Source organism: Scomber japonicus, chromosome 14, assembly GCF_027409825.1.
Source record: "Scomber japonicus isolate fScoJap1 chromosome 14, fScoJap1.pri, whole genome shotgun sequence".
NCBI lineage: Eukaryota > Metazoa > Chordata > Actinopteri > Scombriformes > Scombridae > Scomber > Scomber japonicus.
Window position 1 is genome coordinate 20,908,971 of NC_070591.1, and position 23,174 is coordinate 20,932,144.

The 23,174-nt window shown below is 41.4% G+C and overlaps 1 protein-coding gene across 3 annotated transcripts; it reads left to right on the forward strand.

Annotated features, from left to right (window-relative positions):
- On the forward strand, window positions 1–21,078 carry map3k4 (mitogen-activated protein kinase kinase kinase 4). Of its 3 annotated transcripts, XM_053332942.1 has the most exons (27): window positions 1–196; window positions 5,591–5,781; window positions 5,889–7,309; window positions 8,841–9,107; window positions 9,292–9,444; window positions 9,595–9,752; window positions 10,200–10,316; window positions 10,413–10,512; window positions 10,659–10,742; window positions 10,827–11,096; window positions 11,184–11,333; window positions 11,753–11,914; window positions 12,421–12,554; window positions 13,652–13,730; window positions 13,854–13,932; window positions 14,848–14,941; window positions 15,289–15,411; window positions 17,109–17,209; window positions 17,297–17,377; window positions 17,498–17,689; window positions 17,771–17,841; window positions 17,945–18,061; window positions 18,168–18,327; window positions 18,424–18,546; window positions 18,921–19,027; window positions 19,416–19,595; window positions 20,177–21,078. In XM_053332942.1, exons 1-27 carry the CDS (start codon window positions 165–167, stop codon window positions 20,195–20,197), a joined length of 4,767 nt encoding a protein of 1,588 aa, XP_053188917.1. In that variant the 5' UTR covers window positions 1–164; the 3' UTR covers window positions 20,198–21,078. The 3 variants fall into 3 exon arrangements, with proteins under 3 accessions (XP_053188917.1, XP_053188915.1, XP_053188916.1); XM_053332940.1 differs by lacking the exon at window positions 15,289–15,411; XM_053332941.1 differs by lacking the exons at window positions 1–196; window positions 15,289–15,411 and adding an exon at window positions 349–485.
- The last annotated feature ends 2,096 nt before the right edge of the window (window positions 21,079–23,174 follow it).

Genomic DNA, 23,174 nt, shown 5'->3' on the forward strand with positions numbered 1-23,174 from the left:
CATATGCACAGGCGAGAGACAACTGTGCCGGCGGATAGAAAGTGCTTCAAAGAGACTAATATCCGCATTTTTTTGCAAGCATTTAACGGTGCAAAGTCTATCTGATATTGCTTAGACATGGTTTAGTCCATGCACGGCTAGGAAGAAGAAGCCACTGCTTTGCTATGGAGCCTCCGGATCGTAACAAGCCCAGCAGGTATGCGAATTTGTTGAACAGACACTACACCATCAGGACCTCGCACTTGCCAAATAGAGAGCTGTACGTGACACCGCAGTCGGCTCTATGGGGGCGCTTGCGCATCCCGTAGAAAGCGACTTCCTGCCAAATAGTGGTACGCGTGCAGTTACTGCATTTGCAACAGTGGGGAGTTGCAAACTTTTTTGGAGCAACATTTTCTAGTGTGTTTTCTTCGTATATATTTGCTTCTCGTCTGATTTCCGCTCACTTGGAAGAGAGACAAAAACAATGCTCGCCACATGAGAAGGTAACATTACGAGCAACATGTCAGAGAGCAAGCTAGCTCATAATGTACTGTTAGCTTGTCTAGTTTATTGTTCACCCGCAAGTTTACTAACAGCGTCTGACCGAGCTGGAGATAGTTTTGCATTTTGGGCTCGTAAACCGGACGTGAATGTGTGTGTTTTTTGGGGACGATTTGACTGCCAGACCAATGCATTTCATCCTAACACAGGCACAAACTTCACTGGATTTAGCTAGCGTGCTACTCCACTGTTTATTGTTAATCCTCCAGGTATACTTGGCGCTGTTGTTGATGTTTTTTGTTTTTTTGTAATAATGTAATGTAAAACGTTATTCATATTTTTATTAGTCTTTCTTCCCGTGTATGTCTTTAACTTGGCTGTAACTGCACGAATGATACGTGCTCCCAATGCAACAAGGTTACAATGCCTGCATTTCGTTCAGGGGGAGTGCGTACAGACAGACAGACAGACACTAAGGAGATGTTATTGTTTTTAAGTGCGCATCTCCTAATCAAAATTTGCCCCTGACCGCCGGCGACAGACCCTCAGGAATCTGCTGTTATGTCTTCCTCCTGTCCTCCCTCCTCCTCCTCACATGCAGTTGTTTGTCTGCAGAGGAGCGAGTGTGGGTTTGCATTTATCGTGTTGGCTCTGCAAAAAAAAAAAAAATCCTGGTTTTTACTTGATGTGTGACTATTTCAGTCACAATTGAGTACCAGCCAGTTGTTTTTCTGTTGCACCATTGTGGCCACTCAGTCCGAAGTGGACACAAACAGCTCGCATGATTGTGCAATACTGGCCCTGTTAATGTCGTTGCTGCCCGGCTTTGTTGCATGAAGAAAAAAATGCATGACTTAGGAGTCTGTTGCTGCTCTTGTTTGTTGTTATTGGAGGCGTGTCTGTGTCTCAAGTTGACATGAATACAAGACACTAATTGTTCATGTCTGTTAAGTGTGTGCACAGTGTTAAGAGGTGGAAGGTAAAGCATGTTTTGAAGATCTCAAATCTGTGCCTACTTTTGGCAAAGAGTATACTTACAGTGAGCCCATATTTGGCTCTAAGGAAGAATTTGTTGGACTTGTAATTTGTGTGGTAATGACATTTGAAATTCTTTTGTACACAATAACACAATAAGGGTGACGCAGCCTGAGTTGCATGTGTTAAGATTGCATATCTCTGTAATTAAACTTGAGTTTCAGACTGGAATGACAGGCCACACACCTTGCAAAACATATGTTGTCATTTACAGACATATTTGCCTTTTCACCTCTCTGAGTGTTTCTCTCCATACTATTGTGAGGTTAGTTCACACTGACTTTTCTTTTTGAGAAAGATGAGTTAGACGCTTGTGTGGCAATTGAAGGCTATCGCTATCATTGTAGGCACAGAGGTCCTTTGTCAATAATGTCTTGTTCTCAAAGCCAGTCTGAAGACATTGTGGCTCACAAGCATTCCAGAGATTTCAGGATGTGGTGTACTGTGCACAGTGGATAGCTGCCTGGAGCCCTGGAGACGCGCATGGCTAGAAGTCATTAATGACTGCATTTGCCAAGAGTGCAGGCTGTGGAATATAGATGGATTGTCCTCTAATTTTTCCTAAGTCCATCCTGTCTCTGTCCACACCTGCTTTAGAGAAATTAATGCAGCTCTCACATTCTGTCACTCTCATCTGCCGTTTCCTTTTCAACAATAGGATCTTTGAAACGACTAAAACTGGCAGTCGATGCTGCTAAAATGCCACAGGCGTAAGATAATGGGTGGTAGAGAGGGAAATTAAGTATGGGTAAGCACTGCAGAATAACATGTTCTGCCATTTAATGTTACATTTATGATGTGCACAAAAGAAACTGAAATGCAATTGGAGGCTAATGAAGTGTTTTTTTCTCACTTTCTACAGTTTCATATTATATTGCAAAGGTGGAGCAGACAGCTGCCTGCACTGCATTTATGGTGCAATTGACATAAGGTGAAAAAACATGTAATTTACACCGTTTACTTCTGGCCCACAGTCTGCAAGGAGTGTCTACATTTAGATGCATTTAGATCATGTGATTTGTTGTGGTTAATGACATGAGCTGCCGCTGGTACAGTAAGGTCTATGTCTTTTCTTAGACTGAGGATGTTCCCTGGTGTTAAGTAATTCATAAGGTCAAACAGAAAGCACAGCAGACATTTAAATGCACAAAGTGGCTATTTGCATACAGTTTCACATCTTACAAAAGAAAAATTCCTGTTGTGCATCTACAGTGTGCTTTGTACATTTGCATGTAATAGAGTCTGGGAGGTCCATTCCTGGCAAGTGTCATACTGTACCAGCGAGGGTGGGGTCAAGTACTTTGTGTTTTGTTGATTTTGAACTCTGTCAGCTTATGGTACAAATTTTGGTGGCTACATCAGCTCTGCATGTTTACCAGGGATCGGCAGCTGATCAGAGATGCATTCTGTTGGATGCATGAGCTTTCACATGTGTACAATTAGGTTTTATGTTCTCACTGCCTTACCAGTTGAAATTAGTAGCCAGGAGACACATCCTTTTTTGCAATGGGGGTTAATCAAAATCTGGCTGTAGCCTACCGTGCATCAGTTATGCCAGCATGACCTAATTAGTGGAGAGTGTGTTCTTACAAAACCTGGGCCAACTTCTCCTCCTTTTCCTCTCTCTCTAAAAAAAAAACCCCTTTAGTTAGGGCATTGTGAGCAAGCGTGCTCACTAACCAGCTGTGTGCTATTCAGCTGTGGGCCTCACGGGCCACGTGTCACAACTATACAATAGAGTGCCCCTTCCTGGTACAATAGTGTGGATAGTTGGGTGTCAAAGGTCAGGCCCCCCTGACTCTGGCAGCTCTTGGTATCACTGCTTCAGTCACCATACAGAAAAGACTCTCGATTTTTGTGCTGTTTATTATGCACTCAGTGTTTCTGCCTAGGGGCTCTAGCATTCCACAGGCCTTTATTGGAGCCCCAATGAGCCATCAGATGAGCCATTGAGAGCGGCCAGACACCATCTGCAGTGATAATTCACTAGTGGCAGCCAGCTTGAAGACCGCAGTGCCACTATGGTTAACTGCAGGGCATACAGACCACTAACTTTCTCTGTGCGGTCTGCAAGGAGGTTTTTAGGATAAAAGCAAAAGAATTCAGAGGAGGAATTTGTACGGCCTTTACTGCAGCACAATCTGTGCTTCGAGTGTCTCCTAGCAACCAAACAAACAACCGGCAGTGATGGCGTCATTGGTTCCGCTGTCATTCCTGAGTGATTTAGTCATGCTCTTCTGCGTAGAGAAGTGTCTTTTTAAAACTTGGTCTCGTTCCCTCTCTCATGCACGTACTATTTCTGTCCTCAGCCACCATGCAGCCGTGCATGCTCTGGAATGTTTACAAATGTACGCACATTCTGATCATACTTGTGAGGTTGATGGCATAATTGTTTGAAAATACTTAGTTGCATTAATGAAGGAAATAGATTACTGCACTGGCTTTGACATTTGAACTTTATCTGCTTTCTTTATGCAATTTCCTGATACCTGTGTAGTTTTTTGTTTTTTTTTGCAGTACAAATGCACAGTGGCATGTCTGTTGATGCTGTGATAAATGCCTTATTGTCACACACAAGATTGCTTACTGTGCCTTCTTGTGCCTGCATACTGAAAAGATCGCTGTCGTGTCCTGCTCCTGCAGAACAAGCCCCTTAACAATTTCCCATACAATAAACTCATAAAGGCACCAGTGTTCTTTCATGCAAGAGTTCTTCAGTGATTTTGAGACCATCGTGGTTACGGTACTTGTGCTAGTTGACAATGTTTTTTGCAGTATGTTAAGTTCATGAAGTCTTGATTGCATCTGGAATCGCTTTGTATTTAAATTCAGAGGATTTGCAGCAGGTGTCTGTCTCCTTTCCTTGTAGTTCCACAGCAGCTCCCAGGGGACTCTGTGTGTCGGGGGTATACAGACAGATTCTTCAGTGGGGCAGATGGGCAATAGAAGTCTTCACCCTCTCTCTCACTCTCTGTCTCTCTCTCTATGTGGCTCCTTCAAAAGCTTAAGCAAGTGATTTCCAGATTAACGTGATACAGCCTTGCCCCTTTCAACTCCATCCACACAGATGCTAACAGGCGCGTGTTGGGGAATGCCTTTCAGTCAGATGATCGATGGAGGGACACATGGTGACCAGCATATAGAATGACGCCCATTTTCATGCCCTCTCCTCTCCTCTTCTTTCTCTTTTTGTTTTTGTTGGCAGGGTCAGACCCCCTAACCTTTCTCTCTAATCCTATTAAAAAAACCCTCAGAAAGGCATTAGTGAACAAAGCTCCGGCGTTGTAATCTGGAGAGGCGCGCCGTTTGCACTCTGCCTTTCCCCCCCCCCCCCCCTCTTCCTTTTTTCCCAGAAGGAAGTGTTTCTAGTGATTACAGCATTTGCTCTCTGCAGAACAAGCTGCATCATATTCCCCTGCGTCCTTTACCTTCAGTGAAATTCACTCACAGTATGTTGTTAAGCTTCCTTGATATCCAAATCTTAATATCATGCCTTAATTACATTTAAGTGACATACTGTTGCATTAGCAGTCTAACAAGTTCCGAACACTTTGGGTGAGTTAATCTCAGTATGTATGACTTAGCAGACAGATAATGATGGTTACTTCTCTCCTTCTTCTGGTTAAGCCATTATGTTTACCTAGACCAAGAGAGGGTGCCAGTAGCCAATCCACAGCTTATTATCCTGCGTCTGGATGGCTGTGGTCAAACACACAGCATTGCTGCTGTACACTTCACTTGGGAGACAGTCAACTTCAAAAGGACAGACTACTCATCAGTCTGCTGTAGTTAGCATCAGACATGCAGTCTAGTTGCAGTTTGGCAACCTGTTTGCTGTTGCGTTAAAGGAGATTTGCTGCCCACTCTGTTATGTGTACACACAACCAAGTACTGTTCGACCTTGTACATACATTTCTCTGGTTTCCTTGTGATGTGATTAAAGTAGTTTCATAATGCTGAAGCATTTCCTTGCTTTTAACATCCCATCCAGACATTCAGTGCTTATTGTTAAGAAACAAAGGTAGCCCATGTTAATTGTTTTTCCTGTTTGTTTTTGTGTTGTTGTTGATAGGCAGGCCAACCCAGCGAAAGATGCATCCCAACAGAACTCTGAGATGGATGAATCCTGGGACTCTCCCAGTGAGGAAGAGGAGGCTCTGTACAGCACAACACCTCCTTACACCCCCCGTCAGATGAAACGTATGTCTGGCAAACATCAGAGAAACAGCCAGGCAAGGAGTTGTGGTCGTTCACCAAACAAGAGTACGTTAGTAGAGCAAGAAAAATATATCGTTTAAAAAAAAAAAAAAAAAAATTGTCAATGTGTTTCACCTGCATTACACTGACTGAAATCTATGTGTGTTTTTTAGCTGACCTCAGCACGTCTGTCCTGAAAGAAAGTCCAAAGCCCACAGACACGCCTGAAGAGCACAGCTACAAGCACGGCAAGAAGCAGAGGGCCACCTTGCGTTCCACAGAAAGAGACCACAAAAAGACCTTTGAAGGCTCGTTCATGCTGGATCCACTGTCAAAGTCGAGCCCTTTTGGTGCCCTCAACATGGATCCCAGGAAGCATTACTTAAGCTTGGGCTGCAGCAGTTGCAAACTTCCTGTGTCTATGCCTCATATTGTCCGGACCCACCGTCAGACCTCCAGGACAGACTGTCCTGCCGACCGCCTCAAGTTCTTTGAGACGCTCCGGCTGCTGCTCAAACTCACGTCTATGTCCTCCAAGAGGAAGGAGAAGGAGCAGAGAGGCCTGGAGAACATGCCCTTCATGGGTCACAACAATGAGGTCATTTGGTTGGAGCTGCAGGCGTGGCATGCACGACGTTCCACCAGTGACCAAGATCTTTTTCTTTTCACTGCCCGCCAGGCCATCCCTGACATCATCAGTGAGGTGCTGCACTTTAAGGTCAACTACGATAGCCTGTGTTCAGGGTCCCAAACAATCCAGGGGGACTATCAGACTGTCCCAGCTCTACTCTGTGGTGAGGAGAGTGAGCCTGCTGTAGCAGAGACCAACCACTGTGGAGTAGATCCCTGGGGCTTTAGCGCCTGCCCCACGACTGCGATGAATGCAGCAGAGCCTCTGGGCTCTGGTGCTGACTGCAGGGATCACCTTCAGCGGCAGCGGCTGGCATTTGAGCAGGTCAAGCGGGTTATGGAGTTGCTGGAGTCTGTGGAAGCTTTGTATCCATCTTTGCAGGCCCTGCAAAAGGACTATGACAAGTACGCTGCACGAGACTTCCAGGGCAGGGTGCAGGCGCTCTGTCTGTGGCTCAATATTACCCAGGACCTTAACCAGAAGTTGCGGGTTATGGCCACTGTGCTGGGCCTGCATGATCTATCCCGTATCGGGTGGCCCGTGTTTGAGATCCCTTCACCTCGCTGCTCCCGTGGTAATGACGAAGAGGAGAATGAGGAGGATGAGGAGAATGACTCAACAGCCACTTTCACTGCTGAAAGCGATGGAGAGGACAGGGATGCTGAGGAGGAGGAGGAGGAGGGGGGAATGGGACGTGTAGCAGAGGGAGAGTTGTCTCCCTCCCTGACACCCAAATTTTCCCGATTGTCGTCAGAGGACGAATTTCTCCCAACTGCTATAGCAAGTATAGAAGCATCCGGGGGAAGCAGCGTATTCTGCCCCACAGCTATCTACAGACCATTTGTGGATAAAGCTCTGAAGCAAATGGGACTGCGTAAACTGATCCTAAGACTGCACAAACTGATGGACCGCTCTCTTCAGAGGTCCAGGGCAGCGCTGCTCTGCCAGACTCCTGCACAGGAGGTTAGACATTTATCTCTTTAACTGCACATTTAATGATTACCATACTTCATTTTAAATAATATCACATATAACTTAACTAAAAGGAACATAATGTTATTACACCTATGTGCAGTAAAGCTCATAAATCTTTGTTTATATATAACAAAGATGCTCTGTGGCTCTTACAAGATAAAAAGTATTTTGAGAGTTGTTGACCTTTGACCATGTAGAAGTACATAATTCGACTGCTCCTTCTCAACACTCTTGTACTGTCTCTGACTCACGCATACACACACACACAGGGTAAACTAACAAACTTTTCTATCACCAGAGTCAAGACTATATGTCAACATTACTGTTATAACTACAAGCACATTTACCAGCTCAGAAACAAATCAATTCTGGTAAATTAATATATGTCAGCAACTGTTTATAGATGTAATTATTGACGACTGCCCTCTTGTCACCTCCTAGTTGTGACAGTAATACAGTGCACTGCTAGATTGATGTCATTTCTACAGAGTTGAACGATTAATTGAAATACTAATCATGTGGCTAACAAAGCTACAATTCTTTGCTAAATGCAAATGTGTGACAAAGTACCATTATAAATGAAGTATTGTGGTGCTACAGAGATGCCCTGACCAACAAATTGTATTCTCCATATGTAAGAGACATCAAGATCATATCATCATCTTTATAGTTGATGATATGATTAAAACGTATGGTGCAAAAATGAAAAATCATTTGTTCTGAAATTGTGTCCCATCATAATTGCAATATCTATCAAAACCATTGCAATGTGACTGCAGTCTGGAATGGCTGTGAAGTAGAGAGAAAAAGCAGCTAAACAGCTATTTGTAATGTTTGCCGTGCAAATGTAAGTAAATAAATGAGTCACGCAAGGAAATAGCAATTTGAGGAGCTCTCACAGATAATTGCTTTCAAGAAGTCTGAGGCAATAAAGATCCAGTGAAAACAAGAAAAAACAGTAAAAAGGAGAGGATCATTGAGTTTATTGCAATGGATAATCAGCTCGTTTAGGTAGTGGGAATGGTGAGCTTTGATAAAGAGAGGTTCAGAACTGCCCTCCTTGAAATGTACAACGAGGAATGTGAACACTTGTTGAATTGCTGATTTGTTGAAGGTGATTATGTTCAGAGGCTGTGGAGTAAAGAATGAGGAGGAGACACAAGTAGGAACTATACAACAGGGATTTTGTAGCAAGAGTAAGTAGTAACAGCAGTCTGCATTTGCACAATTCTGGGCTTGGTCAAAGTTTTAGTAATGTTCACAGTGTTAGGCAATGCCAAATAAATGAATCTTTACAGAACATTTGTATCCCTCTGGGGCAAGACTGATGCCTGTCTCGCAGATATATGTAAGCTGCAATTGATCATTCAATGAAGACATGTTTTTAAGTTACATTTATAATTGTAACAGCAAAACAAATTTGAATTCACTTTAAAGCTAAGCGTTAACTCTGTTTAAACAGTTTGTACTAATACTGGATGAGACATACTAACTTAACTTCACTGGGCTTATCTTCCAGCTGCAGTTTGCAGACTTCCCAGACCCCATGCTGTACAGTGATTACCTGCCAGAGCTGTCGCGTCACGGGTCCTGCAGTGGTTCGGCTCACCCAGAGCTTGGAGCAGACCAGGTGTCCTGGGAGGATTTGCTGGACATGGACCTCCCATCCTTCAGACCAGCATTCCTCGTGCTTTGCAGAGTCCTTCTCAACGTTATTCACGAATGCCTTAAGTTGCGACTTGAACAGAGGCCTGCTGGAGAGCCTTCACTCCTCAGTATCAAACAGGCAAGCCTTACCTTAAAAACCCTAACCCTAAAAGTTCCTCTTGGAATTGAATTTAAAGAAAAGCTCTCACCTCATATGATGATGCTGTTTACCATTTTTTTGCCCTGAACTATATTTGATGACGGTTTACATCACAGGTAGTCCATATGGAAGTGCTAATGTTTATGTTGTTTGTGCTCTGCAGTTGGTGCGTGAGTGTAAGGAGGTTCTTAAAGGTGGTCTCCTGATGAAGCAGTACTATCAATTCATGCTTCGTGGTGTGGTGACTGATGCTCAGGGCTTGCAGACAAATGCCAATATTGATGAGTTCGAGGAAGATCTTCACAAGATGCTTGTGGTAAGACTCCCATTCCTTCCTCCTCACTGTTACTCCCTTAAGTTAAAATAGTTTAAATTACCATTTTTTTTACCATTAGTATATAATAATTGTAGAGAAGTGGTAAGTTGTGTATTAAATACCATAAAATATTTGTCACTGTTCTTGTAGGTTTACTTTGACTACATGCATAGTTGGATCCAGATGTTGCAGCAGCTGCCTCAGGCCTCTCACAGCTTAAAAAACCTGTTAGAGGAGGAGTGGCACTTCACCAAGGTCATCACACCTTACATCCGTGGAGGGGAGGCTCAGTCAGGGAAGCTTTTCTGGTCAGTAGCCCTGATGTCTATCCTGCATATATCAATTTAAAAGCCCTAGTAGCCAAATGGTTACTGCGCATGCTGCATGCCGCATGCTGCATCATCCAGCCAGAGACCTTTGTTGCAATTTATAACCATCTCTCTCTCCCCTTGCTTCCTGTCTGCCTTTTTGCTGCCCACTGTCCAATGAAGGCAAAAATGACAAAATAGTCTTAACATATTCCATTCCTTAAGTCACATCACGTTTTGCACACCAAGCTGTCATAAAGGGCTCATTGTAATGTAACAAAAGCAAATTAACTCTTATTTTCGAGGATTATTGAACATTATAGTCTATTTCTGTCAAGTCTGCTCTGCTAGATGCTACCAAATTCTACACACTGCACCTTTAAGTAAGTTTAAGTAAGGCTTATTAATTATGTACATGAAATTGAAGATTGTTCTTTCTTTTTGCAGTGACATTGCTGGGATGCTGCTCAAATCCACTGGAGAGTTCCTTGATGCTGGACTGCAAAAGAGTGGCAATGAATTCTGGGAAAGTGCAGATGACAGCACAGCCTCAGATGAGATCAGGTAAGGGGAATGACATGGTTATTATATCTGTGTTTTTGTTGATATTTTATGTGTCATCATTAATGTTTTTAACTTTAAAACTTTTGATTATCTCAGGCGGTCAGTTATTGAGACTAGTAGGTCACTTAAAGAGCTGTTCCACGAGGCCAGGGAACGAGCGTCCAAGGCTCTCGGCTTTGCCAAAATGCTTCGCAAGGTGAGAGACTGCAGGAGAATTTTTATTCCCTTGAGCAAGAAAGCTGTGACAGCACTGCAGTTTATCTGTGACCCTGTATTTTCTGCTCAATAAAGAACTGGGACTGTGTGTCCTGACACACACTGTGCTTGCTTCTGTCTCTGCAGGACTTAGAGGTTGCTGCAGTTTTCAGTATCACTAATGGAGTGCCTTGTCTCCTGGAGGCACTGAAGAAGAGAAACTATGTCAAGGTGTGTTTCAGGGAATTTAGCTTTTTTCTGTTTTTATATGTCTGATCTTTTCAAACCCTCTTAACCACTTCCTTTTGTATCCAGGTTCAGATTCTAGGCTTGGAGGAGCTGCAAGTTTTTGTCCCCTGTGGGTTGATGGATCAGCGGCCTGTCATCCTGCAGCTTCTCAATGCTGCAGCGGGAAAAGACTGCTCCAAAGAGCCAGATGAAATTGCAGAGGATGAGGCCTACCTACTAATGAGTAAGCACAGAGCTGGGGATTCCACCACTGATTCTGACTGGGCTCAGTGGGATGGAGAGCTGCTCAAACTGGTTCCACAAATGGAAACTGTTGACACACTGACGGCCATGAAGGTATGTAACATTTTTAAATTTAGGCTTTGAGTGTGTATGTGCGTGAGTGATGTTTTCAAACCTCCCACTGATCCACTGTGCTTTCAGGTGGAGAACATGCTCTTGATAGTGATGCAGTCAGCTCACCTGGTGGCCCAGCGGAAAGCCTTTCAGCAGTCCATGGAGGATGCGCTCACTCTTAGCCGGGAGCAAACATCAAGTCAGCCTCTCATCGCAAGTGCTTTGGAAGAGCTCAAGGTACTTGCATATTGTCACGCTATTGGTTTGTGACCTTTTAAACCACCTATTTATTTTGTGTTGTTGGACATTGCATAGTGTCCTACTTTCAAATCTGTTTTTCTCTGCATCTGCTATCAGTTACCAAGAATTTCTGTTCTATTTATATTACCTCAAAAAAGGGTTAGGGTTAAAAAGATTTGAGAAGTAAATCTCAAAAGGGAAATCACAAAACTTTCACACCTGTTGCATTAACCCACTGCCACATGCAATTTCTCACATGATTGGTATCAATTTGCAGTTTTGTTTTGGTTGGTTTGAAGTTGAAGTTTCATTACATCACCACAACCTTTTATTTAGAAATAGTCATTTTCTCTTCTTCTTTCACCTGCACAATCTTATGTCACTTCCCTTTCTCACCCTTCTCTCTCCTCACACAGGATGAGGCACTCCAGCTATGCATTAAGATCAGCACTGCCATTGACCGAGTGGAGTACATGTTCACCACAGAGTTTGAGGCAGAGGTGGAGGAGTCCGAGTCAGCCACCCTGCAGCAGTACTACAGAGAGGCAATGATACAGGGCTACAACTTTGCCTTTGAGGTACAAACCTACGGGGTTCACAGAGCTGTCACAACCAAACTACATTAGTGTATGTTACAGTAATACATGCTTGACCAGTTTTACTAGGCAATAATGTAAATATTTTCCAAATCCATATTACAGGTATTGTTGAAATTTGAAAGATCCGGAGGTTATAATACATGCATTCATGTAATTTAATGACCGCTGCTTATCAGAAACAGTCCAATTAGAGTTGTAGGTTTCTAGACTTCAAGGCTTGCAAATACCTCTCAGATGCATAAATAAATTTTCCTGCATCAGAGTGAGAGCAGCTCAAGCAGCATGTACCAAACATTTCAGTAAAACAGCAGATACACATTAAAGCTCTTGTTGATACTTTAAAATAAGGGAATATATGAGATATATTTAGTAAAAGGCCAATGCAGGTGCAGGAAGACTGAGTTCATTGTGAAAGCATCTGATGTGGGCGGGAGATGAGACTGAAATACTAAATTTTCCTTCATTTGCATTTTTGTTATTCTCAGTACCACAAGGAGGTGGTGCGACTGATGTCAGGGGAGTTCAGGCAGAGGATCGGGGAACGCTACATAGCTTTCGCCCGCAAATGGATGACCTATGTCCTAACCAAGTGTGAGAGTGGCAGGGGCACCAAGCCCAGGTAAACCATCATTTACTGTTAATTCAGCACACATACAGTACATTTTAAGTCATCCTTCACTTACTCTTTTTTTTTTTTTTGTTGTCCTCTGGTTGGGGCACATGGTCTGTCAGCTAGTGTGGCATCACAAGGGAACATTTAAAGGTTTAAGTGAGTTGCTCAGGGATGCTTTTGGTGAAAGGATGTTGCAGACAGTTTTGGGGTATTTACCTCTCTTACAAATAAGTCGTCCTACTACTGCTGTTAATCTTATCGAAATAATAGCCAAGAACCAATGTTTCCCTTAACCTTAAACAAACTTAGTATGATAAAAGCTAAAAGTAAATAATGTGGGTTATGTTTGTGTGACACAGTCCTTATTTTACCCTAACCTTTCAAAATTGTTATTAACAGTCAAACCAGATATATTTATGATCTGTCTAAAAGCAAAAACCTTTACTGAAATACATTATTTAGCTCTGTTTGTCAACAGCTTTTGCTTTGTGCTGTAACAAGCTACTATGGCAACACTGTGTTGCCAAGTGAGGTCCTCAGGTTATTTAATGGAACAGTACTTTAGCATTAACATTTTAAAGATACACTGGATACTTAAAAAAAAAATATTTGACATACATGCAAACAACATTAGTCACATTCATCAGTGAGTCAGTTGTCATCCTTGTATTATTTAAATTTTTGCCACTGTCTCTCCTGTTTTTACTGTGGAATATATACTGTGGAGAAGAATGTGTTGCAAAGGATGAGGATACTTAAATCTGCTCCAAATTACAACCATTATATGAGTGCTCTGTACAACAAAATCAACTGACATGCTTCTTAAAAAACCTTAAATGTCATCTCCAAATCATCATTTCATATATTTGTAGTAGTTTTTCATTACCTCAACTGTGATGAAAACTTTGACTGCTACATCTTGACCTAAGAAGTGTTACATCTCCCCCAGTGCCTATTTCTTTCCTTTCCTTCTCTGCTGTGCTCAGTATCATGTTCTTTTTTCTGTCCTTATTCTCACACCCTGCTATATTAGAAATAGTACAGAGGGAAAGGAGGAAATGAATAGTGGACACACTGATTGACTGCTGTGTTTTTATTCACAGGTGGGCAACTCAGGGTTTTGATTTTCTTCAGGCTATTGAACCTGCCTTTATATCAGCATTACCAGAGGATGACTTCCTGGTAAAAAAATAACCTCTTTTGATCCCTTTGTCATTGTCGACACACTACACAATAAGCATGCTTTGAATATAATGGATTTATGTATTATCTACTGACTCTGAATTGACTTTTTCCCCCCTGCAGAATTTACAAGCATTGATGAATGAATGCATTGGACATGTGATTGGAAAACCTCACAGCCCAGTCACCGGCCTGTACATCCGTAAGTTGCTGCTGGTGACTTCCATATCTGGAGTTCAGGATTTGGATCAGTGTTTACATTATGTTGCAAGTTTATAGCCCCAGTTATATGGCTGTTATACAAAGCAAGCACAAAGAAAATTAAATAACAATTAGCTTTCTGTAGAATAGCACAGGAGTATGTGTATTGTAAGTTGTAGTCCTCTCACCACCCACCAGACTCCTGACCTGATATCTTGCTGCTCAGTGCCTACCAGTAGAAAACTATGGTTGTGCTGTGAATGTGTGTGAAGTGTGTAACTATGACTGTGAAGTGGGCTGAAAAGAGCGTGTTTGTTCAGCAAACATCTCCTGGTTAAATAACTGTAAAATAAATTTGATTAGGGGTAAAACAGGAAACGATTATTAAAACCAGACAGGCCAGCTGCAGAATATCAGACGCAGGTATGTCCCTTCCATTTCATGCAGCCACAAATGTAGTATTTGTAAAGTGGTGTTATAGAAAGAAAGAAAACCGGTGATGAATTAACTCATCTGTTTTGCGGTTGGATGAGTTAAAACAAAAAAAACCTGCTTCCGCATAGTTACATAATCACCTGGCACCAAATATACGTGGTTGTAAAGCACTTTGGCACCCCTAGAGACAAATGAATATCTCTCTTCAATGTATATTTTGAAACGAGATCAACTTTCTTCCACAGCTACATTCAAAAGTACATATAGGAGTATTTTATAATTCATTTTTAAAGAGACTTTGTGGGCAGTTATTTGCATAATGATTTTGAGGGTCTAGAATCCTCTTTTTTGTAGTTTAGTAGTTATTCTACACTGATATAGCCTTCCTCTGAGAGAGGCCAAATCAGTGGATCAATACATAGCCTGTTCAAAATATTTCCTTTTTAAGGTTCCTTGACCAAATTTGTGTTTTTCTTTCCAGCTCCCAGAAATAGCCCTCGTCCTGTCAAAGTTCCTCGCTGCCATAGTGACCCTCCAAACCCCAATCTTTTCATCCCTAATGCGGAAGGTTTCAGGTTAGTGATTGCATGTCTGCTGAAGTTTTTACAATAGTCTTTATGCCTACTGTGTTTTACTCCTTGTCCTGCATGGCTTTTGGTGCCTCAGTATCTTTGCTTCTTACTGATGGTGTTGGCTCCTGTATAGTTTCTGTGTGTGTTGTGAGCTTCTGTGTGTTTGTGTGTGCTTATAAGAGTCAGTACTCCTTTCATTCTCTTTGTCTGTGTGGTGTCTGAGTGAGTGAGTACGTGCGTTTGTCCCTCAACCAGCCATCCAGTCACACACACGAACATATGTACAAATCCATCTCAAGCCAACAGTCTTCCCAAGGCGGAGCTCCTCAGTTTGTTTTTTTACCACACAGCTCTCGAAGTCTCCCCTGCGACCTCCGGAACCAGCTGTTCCCCAATGGCCCTCGGCCTGTCCCACAGGGCCCAGGGGAACACAGCCACACCAAAGCACCTGGCAGCACCCCCAATGATGTCAGGTAGCCATGCCCCCAAGTCACCTGGTAGACAATGTTGGCAAAACAAAGGCCCAGATATGAAAACAAAAGCCAGTGCTACTTTTGAAAGCTTATAGAGAGGAAATGCTTCACTTTAAGATTTGAAAAATGTTATTCTAGGCCCTACCACATTGTTCTGTATCCAAGAGGATTCACTAAATCCTTTTTTTGGCTATAAATACAAGCACAGAGCCAAAAACTATTTTACCCTCCTATCAATTCTGTGATGTCTTGCCAATGTAAAGCTTTAACAAAGAGTTTCTAAAGGTGGAAAGAATAAAACATGGCGCTTATGAAAGCATTCTTACACATGACCATATTTCATATTACACAAGTTTCTCTTACAGAATTCATTTTTTATGACATTTTTTGATTTAAAAGTTTGGTGTACTAAGTTCCTGCTTTTAGTCTTCTTATTAAATCAAAATATATGTTATAAACTTGAATAAAGAAAGATATTGGATTAACTGCTGTATGCAGAAAGTCTGTTTGTAAATTGAGCATTTCCAGGCTTTCCAGACATCACAGAAGTAAAATCTAGATGGCTTCTTTTGTGCTTGTATTGAGTTCTTTGTTTTTTTGTTGTTTTTTTTTTTATCTCAGTCATACAATTTGGATTATTGAACCACAGAAACAGACATTTTATTAATTATATGCTGCACTTCAAGAATCCGATTTGAATGCATCAATGCTGCATTTACAGCTTGGCTGTTCAGATTGTTTTCCTCACTCTAGACTTGCTTCAGCTTAAATGAAGTGCTAGAATAGGCATCTAAATAAAATGCATGGCATTTACGTAGAAAATATTTTCTTATCAAAATCTAATGAAAAAAACTCGGAAATGGATTTTATAAGCACTAATTTCAGTCTTAAAGGTTTGAATGTGCCTTTTACAAGCTCCACAAAATGTCACCAAATCAGAAGAATGGCCTTACACAAGTCATCTTACTGGTCAAGGGAAGAGACTGATTGTGTGTGGTGTGAAAAAAGAAAAGAAAACACACACGCACACTACTACCTCAATGAAAGAGTGGGCTATGATATTCTGCTTTTAGTGCTATTAACAACAGTCTTGCTTTGATGCTGGTGATTCACTGCCATTAGATTTCTGGCTTATTTGTGTGTGCTTATGAATCAGTATATGCACTCTAGAGATTTAACCTTTCAAGTGTGTTTAAGCAGCATGGCTCTGATGTATGCTGAACTGTTAATGGGTTTCAAAAGGCATTCTGGGAATGAGGTGAATCTATGTCTTGTCAGATTGTTTAGTCACTTTTGTTTATTATTTGGAAACTCTAATGCTTCCTTTACAGTATATAAGTGCATTATTTATGTCATTTACAGTATTTATTTAATCTTGTTAATACTTGAAGTGCAGGTCTGGGTCATTTTCCCAAAAGCTCCTTTTGCTTGAAATTATCTTCGTCCCATTTTATGGGACATGTTTATGGGCTAGCTTTTACAAGGAGATGCTCTGCACTGTTTAATTTTCTAGCATTCAGCACTTCACCTGACACTCACTAAAATTTATATTAAGTCTTACAATACCTAAAATAGTATTTTAGAGATCATACCGGGATTTTATTTTGTATTAATTCTTATTTTGTCTATTATTATCTGATTTATCAGGGTTTTTATTGAACCACTGCTTTGTATTAATTTTCACTGCATCCCTGCAGGGGATCCAGTTTTCATGAGAATGACCGTCTGTCATCGGTTGCAGCAGAGTTGCATTTCAAATCTCTGAGCCGCCATTCCAGCCCCACAGAGGACAGAGAAGGTACAGTTAGTGATCTGTATAGTGTCGTCCACATTGTGCATGTTAATCCACCAGACTGGCTGAATTTCTTGCGACTTCTCTCCACAGAACCCTCCTATCCTAAGGGAGACCCGAACAGCGCTGCACGCAGAAGCTGGGAGCTCCGCACCTTCATCAGCCAATCCAAGGGTGAGATTGGTGAATAATGTGGCATGTTGGATATAGACTGCAACATACAAGAAGGGACCATGTTTGACTTTTAGTAACTAGTATATAGTATATGAAGTCCTTTCCTTTCTCCCATCTTAGACACAGCAGCACGGCAGAGTCCCATGGAGGCCGTCCGTCGCTCCATTCGCAAGTTTGAGGACAAACGTTACGCTATGATGAAGCAGCGCAACATCATTGGTCAAGTGTGTCATACACCCAAGTCCTATGACAACGTCATGCACGTTGGGCTCAGGAAGGTGACCTTCAAGTGGCAGAGGGGCAACAAGATAGGTAAGGCTAGCTACTGCTTTTGTTATGATGTATTTAATGCACTTTGAGGTAGTGATGTTTTGCTCATGTTTATGGTAACAGGAGAGGGCCAGTATGGAAAAGTGTACACCTGCATCAATGTAGACACAGGAGAACTAATGGCCATGAAGGAGGTACGTACTCCTATAAGACCTATTTAATAGTTAAATAATACAAAATAATCACAAGTGCTGTAGATAGAATTTCATTTCTCACTTCTTTTCTTTTTTTTACCAGATCCGATTCCAGCCGAATGATCACAAAACAATCAAGGAGACTGCAGATGAGCTGAAAATATTTGAAGGCATTAAGCACCCAAACTTGGTGCGTTACTTCGGAGTTGAGCTCCATCGGGTAAGAGGCATATATTTATGTCAGTTCAGACATCACACGTGATTCTTCAGTTGATGATGGTGCATGTGAAGCAGTTTTGAATTCATCTCCATGCGGTCTCCTGTAGGAGGAGATGTACATCTTCATGGAGTACTGTGACGAGGGCACGCTGGAGGAGGTGTCCAGACTGGGGCTGCAGGAACATGTTATCAGGCTCTACAGTAAACAGATCACTACAGCCATCAATGTCCTCCATGAACACGGCATTGTCCACCGTGATATCAAGGGTCAGAGTCAAATACTCTTTTTTTTCCATATCTTTCTCTCTTGCATTTTATTTAAAAGTGTGTCTAAAGCTTCCATCTCCCCTCTCTTCATATCAGGAGCCAACATATTTCTGACTTCGTCAGGCCTGATTAAACTGGGGGACTTTGGCTGTTCAGTAAAGTTGAGGAACAACACTCACACCATGCCAGGGGAGGTGAACAGCACACTTGGAACAGCAGGTAAGAAATATGTTGTGTCAGCATACTACCATCAGGGGTCACTGTGGCCTGTTTTTTTATTGTTGCCCCTGTTTCTATTAGATATCCACCCACATGTTTTGTTGTGTGTATAGTGTAGTCATGGTGATGAATATGTGATGCAAGTTTTGGACATCCTGTCTATAAAAAAGAATGTTTATATTATCTTCTTTTTCTGCATTGAGTGTACTGGATGTAAAAATCTTTTTTTTAATGCATCTCCATGTTTCACACTGCATCAATACAATACATCAGATGATTATGCATTTATCTCTCAATCCTGCATGCATACTGCACTGTGTCATATTAATATTGTATCAATGTTTAATGACTTCTCAATTTGTTTTCTTAATCAGCATACATGGCACCTGAAGTCATCACAAGAGCAAAGGGTGAAGGTCATGGACGAGCTGCAGACATCTGGAGTTTGGGCTGCGTCCTAATTGAGATGGTGACTGGAAAGGTAAGACGTTTCTTTTTTTTTTTTTGTTAAGTTTCCAGTTACAGAAAAGGGGGGTCATACTGAAATACTTACATTATTGTCTTTTTTTTTATTCTGGCTGTATTTAATGAAAACAATAGACTCATTGTAGATGAGATGTGGCTGTCACATTCAGTCTTCATGATGGAAGTGATTATTTGGGTTATTAAAAATAGCTGTGCAATGGTTGCGAAACTGAAAGCTTGTTAAACTTGTTAAGCTTGTTAAATGCAAATTAGTGCCCACATGCTCAGTTTATTTCTGCCTTCTTACCACGGAAATACACTGCACCAAAAACGGAAGAATGTGAAGGGGGGGGAAAAAACCACAAGGAAGTAACATTATGCACTTACCTTATCTCGATCTGCAGAGGCCCTGGCATGAGTATGAGCACAACTTTCAGATCATGTACAAAGTGGGCATGGGCCATAAACCCCCCATCCCGGAGAAGCTGAGCACAGAGGGGAAGGACTTCCTCGGCCACTGTCTGGAGAGCGAACCCAAACGTCGCTGGACTGCTAGCATGCTGCTAGACCACACGTTTGTTAAGGTGAGGCATTACTATCATAGGTATTTTAAAGATGCAGCATTTAGGGCTTAGTGGCATCTAGCGGAACAGACAGACGGATTGTGGACCAAGTAATCACCTGAAAATTAAGAATTGTGTTTTCATTACCATAGGATGAGCCCTTCATATCTACATAGGGAATGGGTCTTCTTCCAAAGAGCCCACCATGTTGCACCACTATGTTTCTAAAGAAGCCCAGAATGGAGAAACCAAGCACTGCCTCTAGAGAGGGTCATTCACGTTTTTCACACAAGTTTTGCAGCCACCATAGGTTCTTATGCATGCTTGGGAGAGGGGGGAAACCATGCCACACTATATTGTACCACACTGTTAGATCCCACTGAATCCTACACACTGTGCCTTTTTAAAGCATTTCTAACTAAAACCAATTAGAAATCACTAAAACTCTAGTTTATTGCCATGGCCTAAATTGAGCTTCAAACTTTTGAGTGAAAGCAAAGCACCTACTTTAAAAAAAAAAAATCATGTTGAGTATAAACTGATGGGTACAATGATCCTGCAACAAGTTCCCATTGCAGCTGCTGTCTCTTGTCTGTTTTTAGGTTTGCACGGATGAAGAGTGAATGGAACCTCGCTGGGGCTTTTACGTTTACAAATTAAAGCACTACTGTACATGCTGTTGGCAAAAGAAAAAAGAACTGTGGACGCAGAGAAGTGGAAGTTTCGGCTGAAGGCACATGGAGTTAAACTGAGGAACTAATACATTATCATTTCAGCGGACAACTGGACCTATGGAGTAAAGGGTCATGTCTGTATTGTACCCATGGACTGGGGGGAGGAGGGGTGGGGTGGAGACTGTAAATACTGTAAGAATAGGATTGGCTTTAATTCTTGTATAAACAATATTGTAAAGTTAAAGTAATTATTGCCATATTTGTTCTCACTGGTGAAGAGACCTCTAAAAAGGCATTGAGGAATACTTTTTTTTTTTTTAACAAATGGGGGGGGGGGCGGGGGGCATAATCTATGGCACTTTTAAACTGTTTACCTAAGGGGGCAGTTGAGTAGAGGAGGGAGGAATCTTTTTTCAGTCATCCTTTGAGGCTGAAAAAGGTGTAGTAAGCCTCACTGAATGGAAGGAGAAGATGGTTTATCTTTTTATGAAATGAACACCATCCAAATATTCAAATTAATTTATCTCTTGTCATTTGGCAAGCACGGGCACTAGGAAGGAGTTTTTTAATGTATTTTTCTTTGCCTTTGCTAAGGAGTAAATGTCAAGTTGGAGCAATGTTCAAGTCTAGTCGCTGGTGAAGAACTGTTCATGTGACTGGAGCGTAGCCAACTCAGAGGAGAAACGGGGCCTGCTCTCCCTCCCTGCTGCTGAACACGAAACATCCACACAACAGACACAGACACTGACACACAAACACAACTTCTGATCCTCTGCTGCTCTTACAGTGTTTGCTATGTACAAACAATATTAATAAACCAATCTTTTTTTTTAAAACAAAGTGGCACGTGTATTGTTTTCCAGCATGTACATGTCATTACAGGAAATAAGAGCTTTTAATTACATTTGGATTTCACAATTAAATATTTCTCAACTGCACTGGAATACGAAAATATTTGCATTCTATTTCTTAACACTCTTCTTACATTTGTTCTTTTAAAATGGCTTATACGGATCATCTATGGAGCATTAGTTATAGATTTCTCGACCATTAATAAAACCATTACATATAACCTGTGTACCCTTTATGAATGGGGCCTCATTAAAAAATGGTACTCATTACCAAAATCCTAACTAGAATAATGTTGCACTCAAGGTTTGTAAAAGCAGTTAATATCTCTACCAGGTGGGTGAGCTACGATGCTAGTGCCATGTTTTAATGTATAACATTAGCCTGTTGACAGTAATGAGTCACTTTAAAGTTCATGACCCGTCAAGTAATGAGAGAAGTGACAGAATTGAGCCATGTCCACCATAAACATATTAGTCTGTATGTTTTATAGTGGAGGCAATTACAATCAATTATTCAGCCTATTGTCTTTAATAACTGAATGCTACACAGACCAATACTGAATACTAATACCGAATATACAGCATAGTCAATTTAGGAAAAAAAATGTGTGGAGGCTGATTCTTTTATATGTGCATTCATGGTCCACCCCCAAATAACTAAATACATTAACAGTCCACTTATAGGCTATAATTCAGTATTGCATTTAGTCTTAGCATGGTCTTTGCTCATCCTTGTTGAACAATAATGATGAATAAGAAAACCTATAAAATCTTTTCTCTTTCTGATTATTTCGGCATTATAAATCATCCACCACTTAACACACATACAGCCAGTGGCATCATCTATGTGTCGGTGAACACAGGTGAGGTCAATATGGGAAGTTGTACCTACATCAAAGGGGGCAGAGGAGCCCAGCAGCAACTTTTTATTTCCCTGAGGCCCCCCCCCAACTAGATTAATCCAGTTATGGTCTTTTTTGGTGCTTTTTTTTCGTCAACTTAACTCATGTTTTAAGGACCCAAACTGATTCAGCTGTGTGACTTTGGCTGTTCAGGCCTGTTGAGGAACAGGTTTTAACAGCAGGATCACATTTGCAAGATCAGCACCCTTGGGGTAGCAGGTAAAACATGTACTCGCGTCAGTTGCAAGCTAACACCAGGTCACTATTTTTTGATATTTCTTGGCCCCATTTCCATTTAATGTCTGCCAACAATTAACTTTTTATTGCCTTGTGGCCTTGTGTAGTCCTGGTGCTGAGCATGTGATAAAAGTTTAAAAATGGTACATATTTAACACATATTTGAGCACTCCTTTCATGCTCTTATTGGTGTAGCACACATATTTTTCATCACATATACTAGTATTTAATATATTATTTTCCTCCATACTTTGTTATTAGATTATTTGTTACTGTCATTTTTATTTCTCAGACCTACATAATTTAAACCACATCATTTATGTATCACTGCATACAAAACTGGAATGTTATTTTTTCTTCATCATTAATTCAAAGAGAGGGTTTTACACCAAGTTTGACAGTGAGGTGTTCCTTTCATCAGCAAACCCTTTGGTTATAAAAAAAAAAAAAAAAATAGGTGTCTGAAGTAGTAGTTCAGTGTTCAAGGTCACACATGCTTAAGGTTTCATTTTCCCCTTCCTCATAAACCCCTTCAGGAAGTTCACTACACCAAAAACAGAAGTATGTATATGAATAAAAAACACAAGAATGAGTCAGATGTTGACTCCCTCTCAACCTGCATCTAATTTAGAATTGCTATGCTATGTCTGCTTTGCCTGTTAACACTAATATCCCTGTTTTGCATTCAATTCAATAAAGTTGTTGGGAAAAAAACCACCCCAGAGAAGCTGACTGCAGAAGAGAAGTTTTTCTCTTTGATAAACCACAATGAGAACTACCCAAGCAGTGTTGGACAGTGAAAATGCTGCATAACAGGTGCTTTCAGGTGCTTTTTGAGGAAGTCTTACCGAGCTGTTCATGCAACTGGAGTACAGCCAGCTGACGCATAGACACTGGCACACGACACACTGGTGTTCTACTGCTCTTACAGTATTT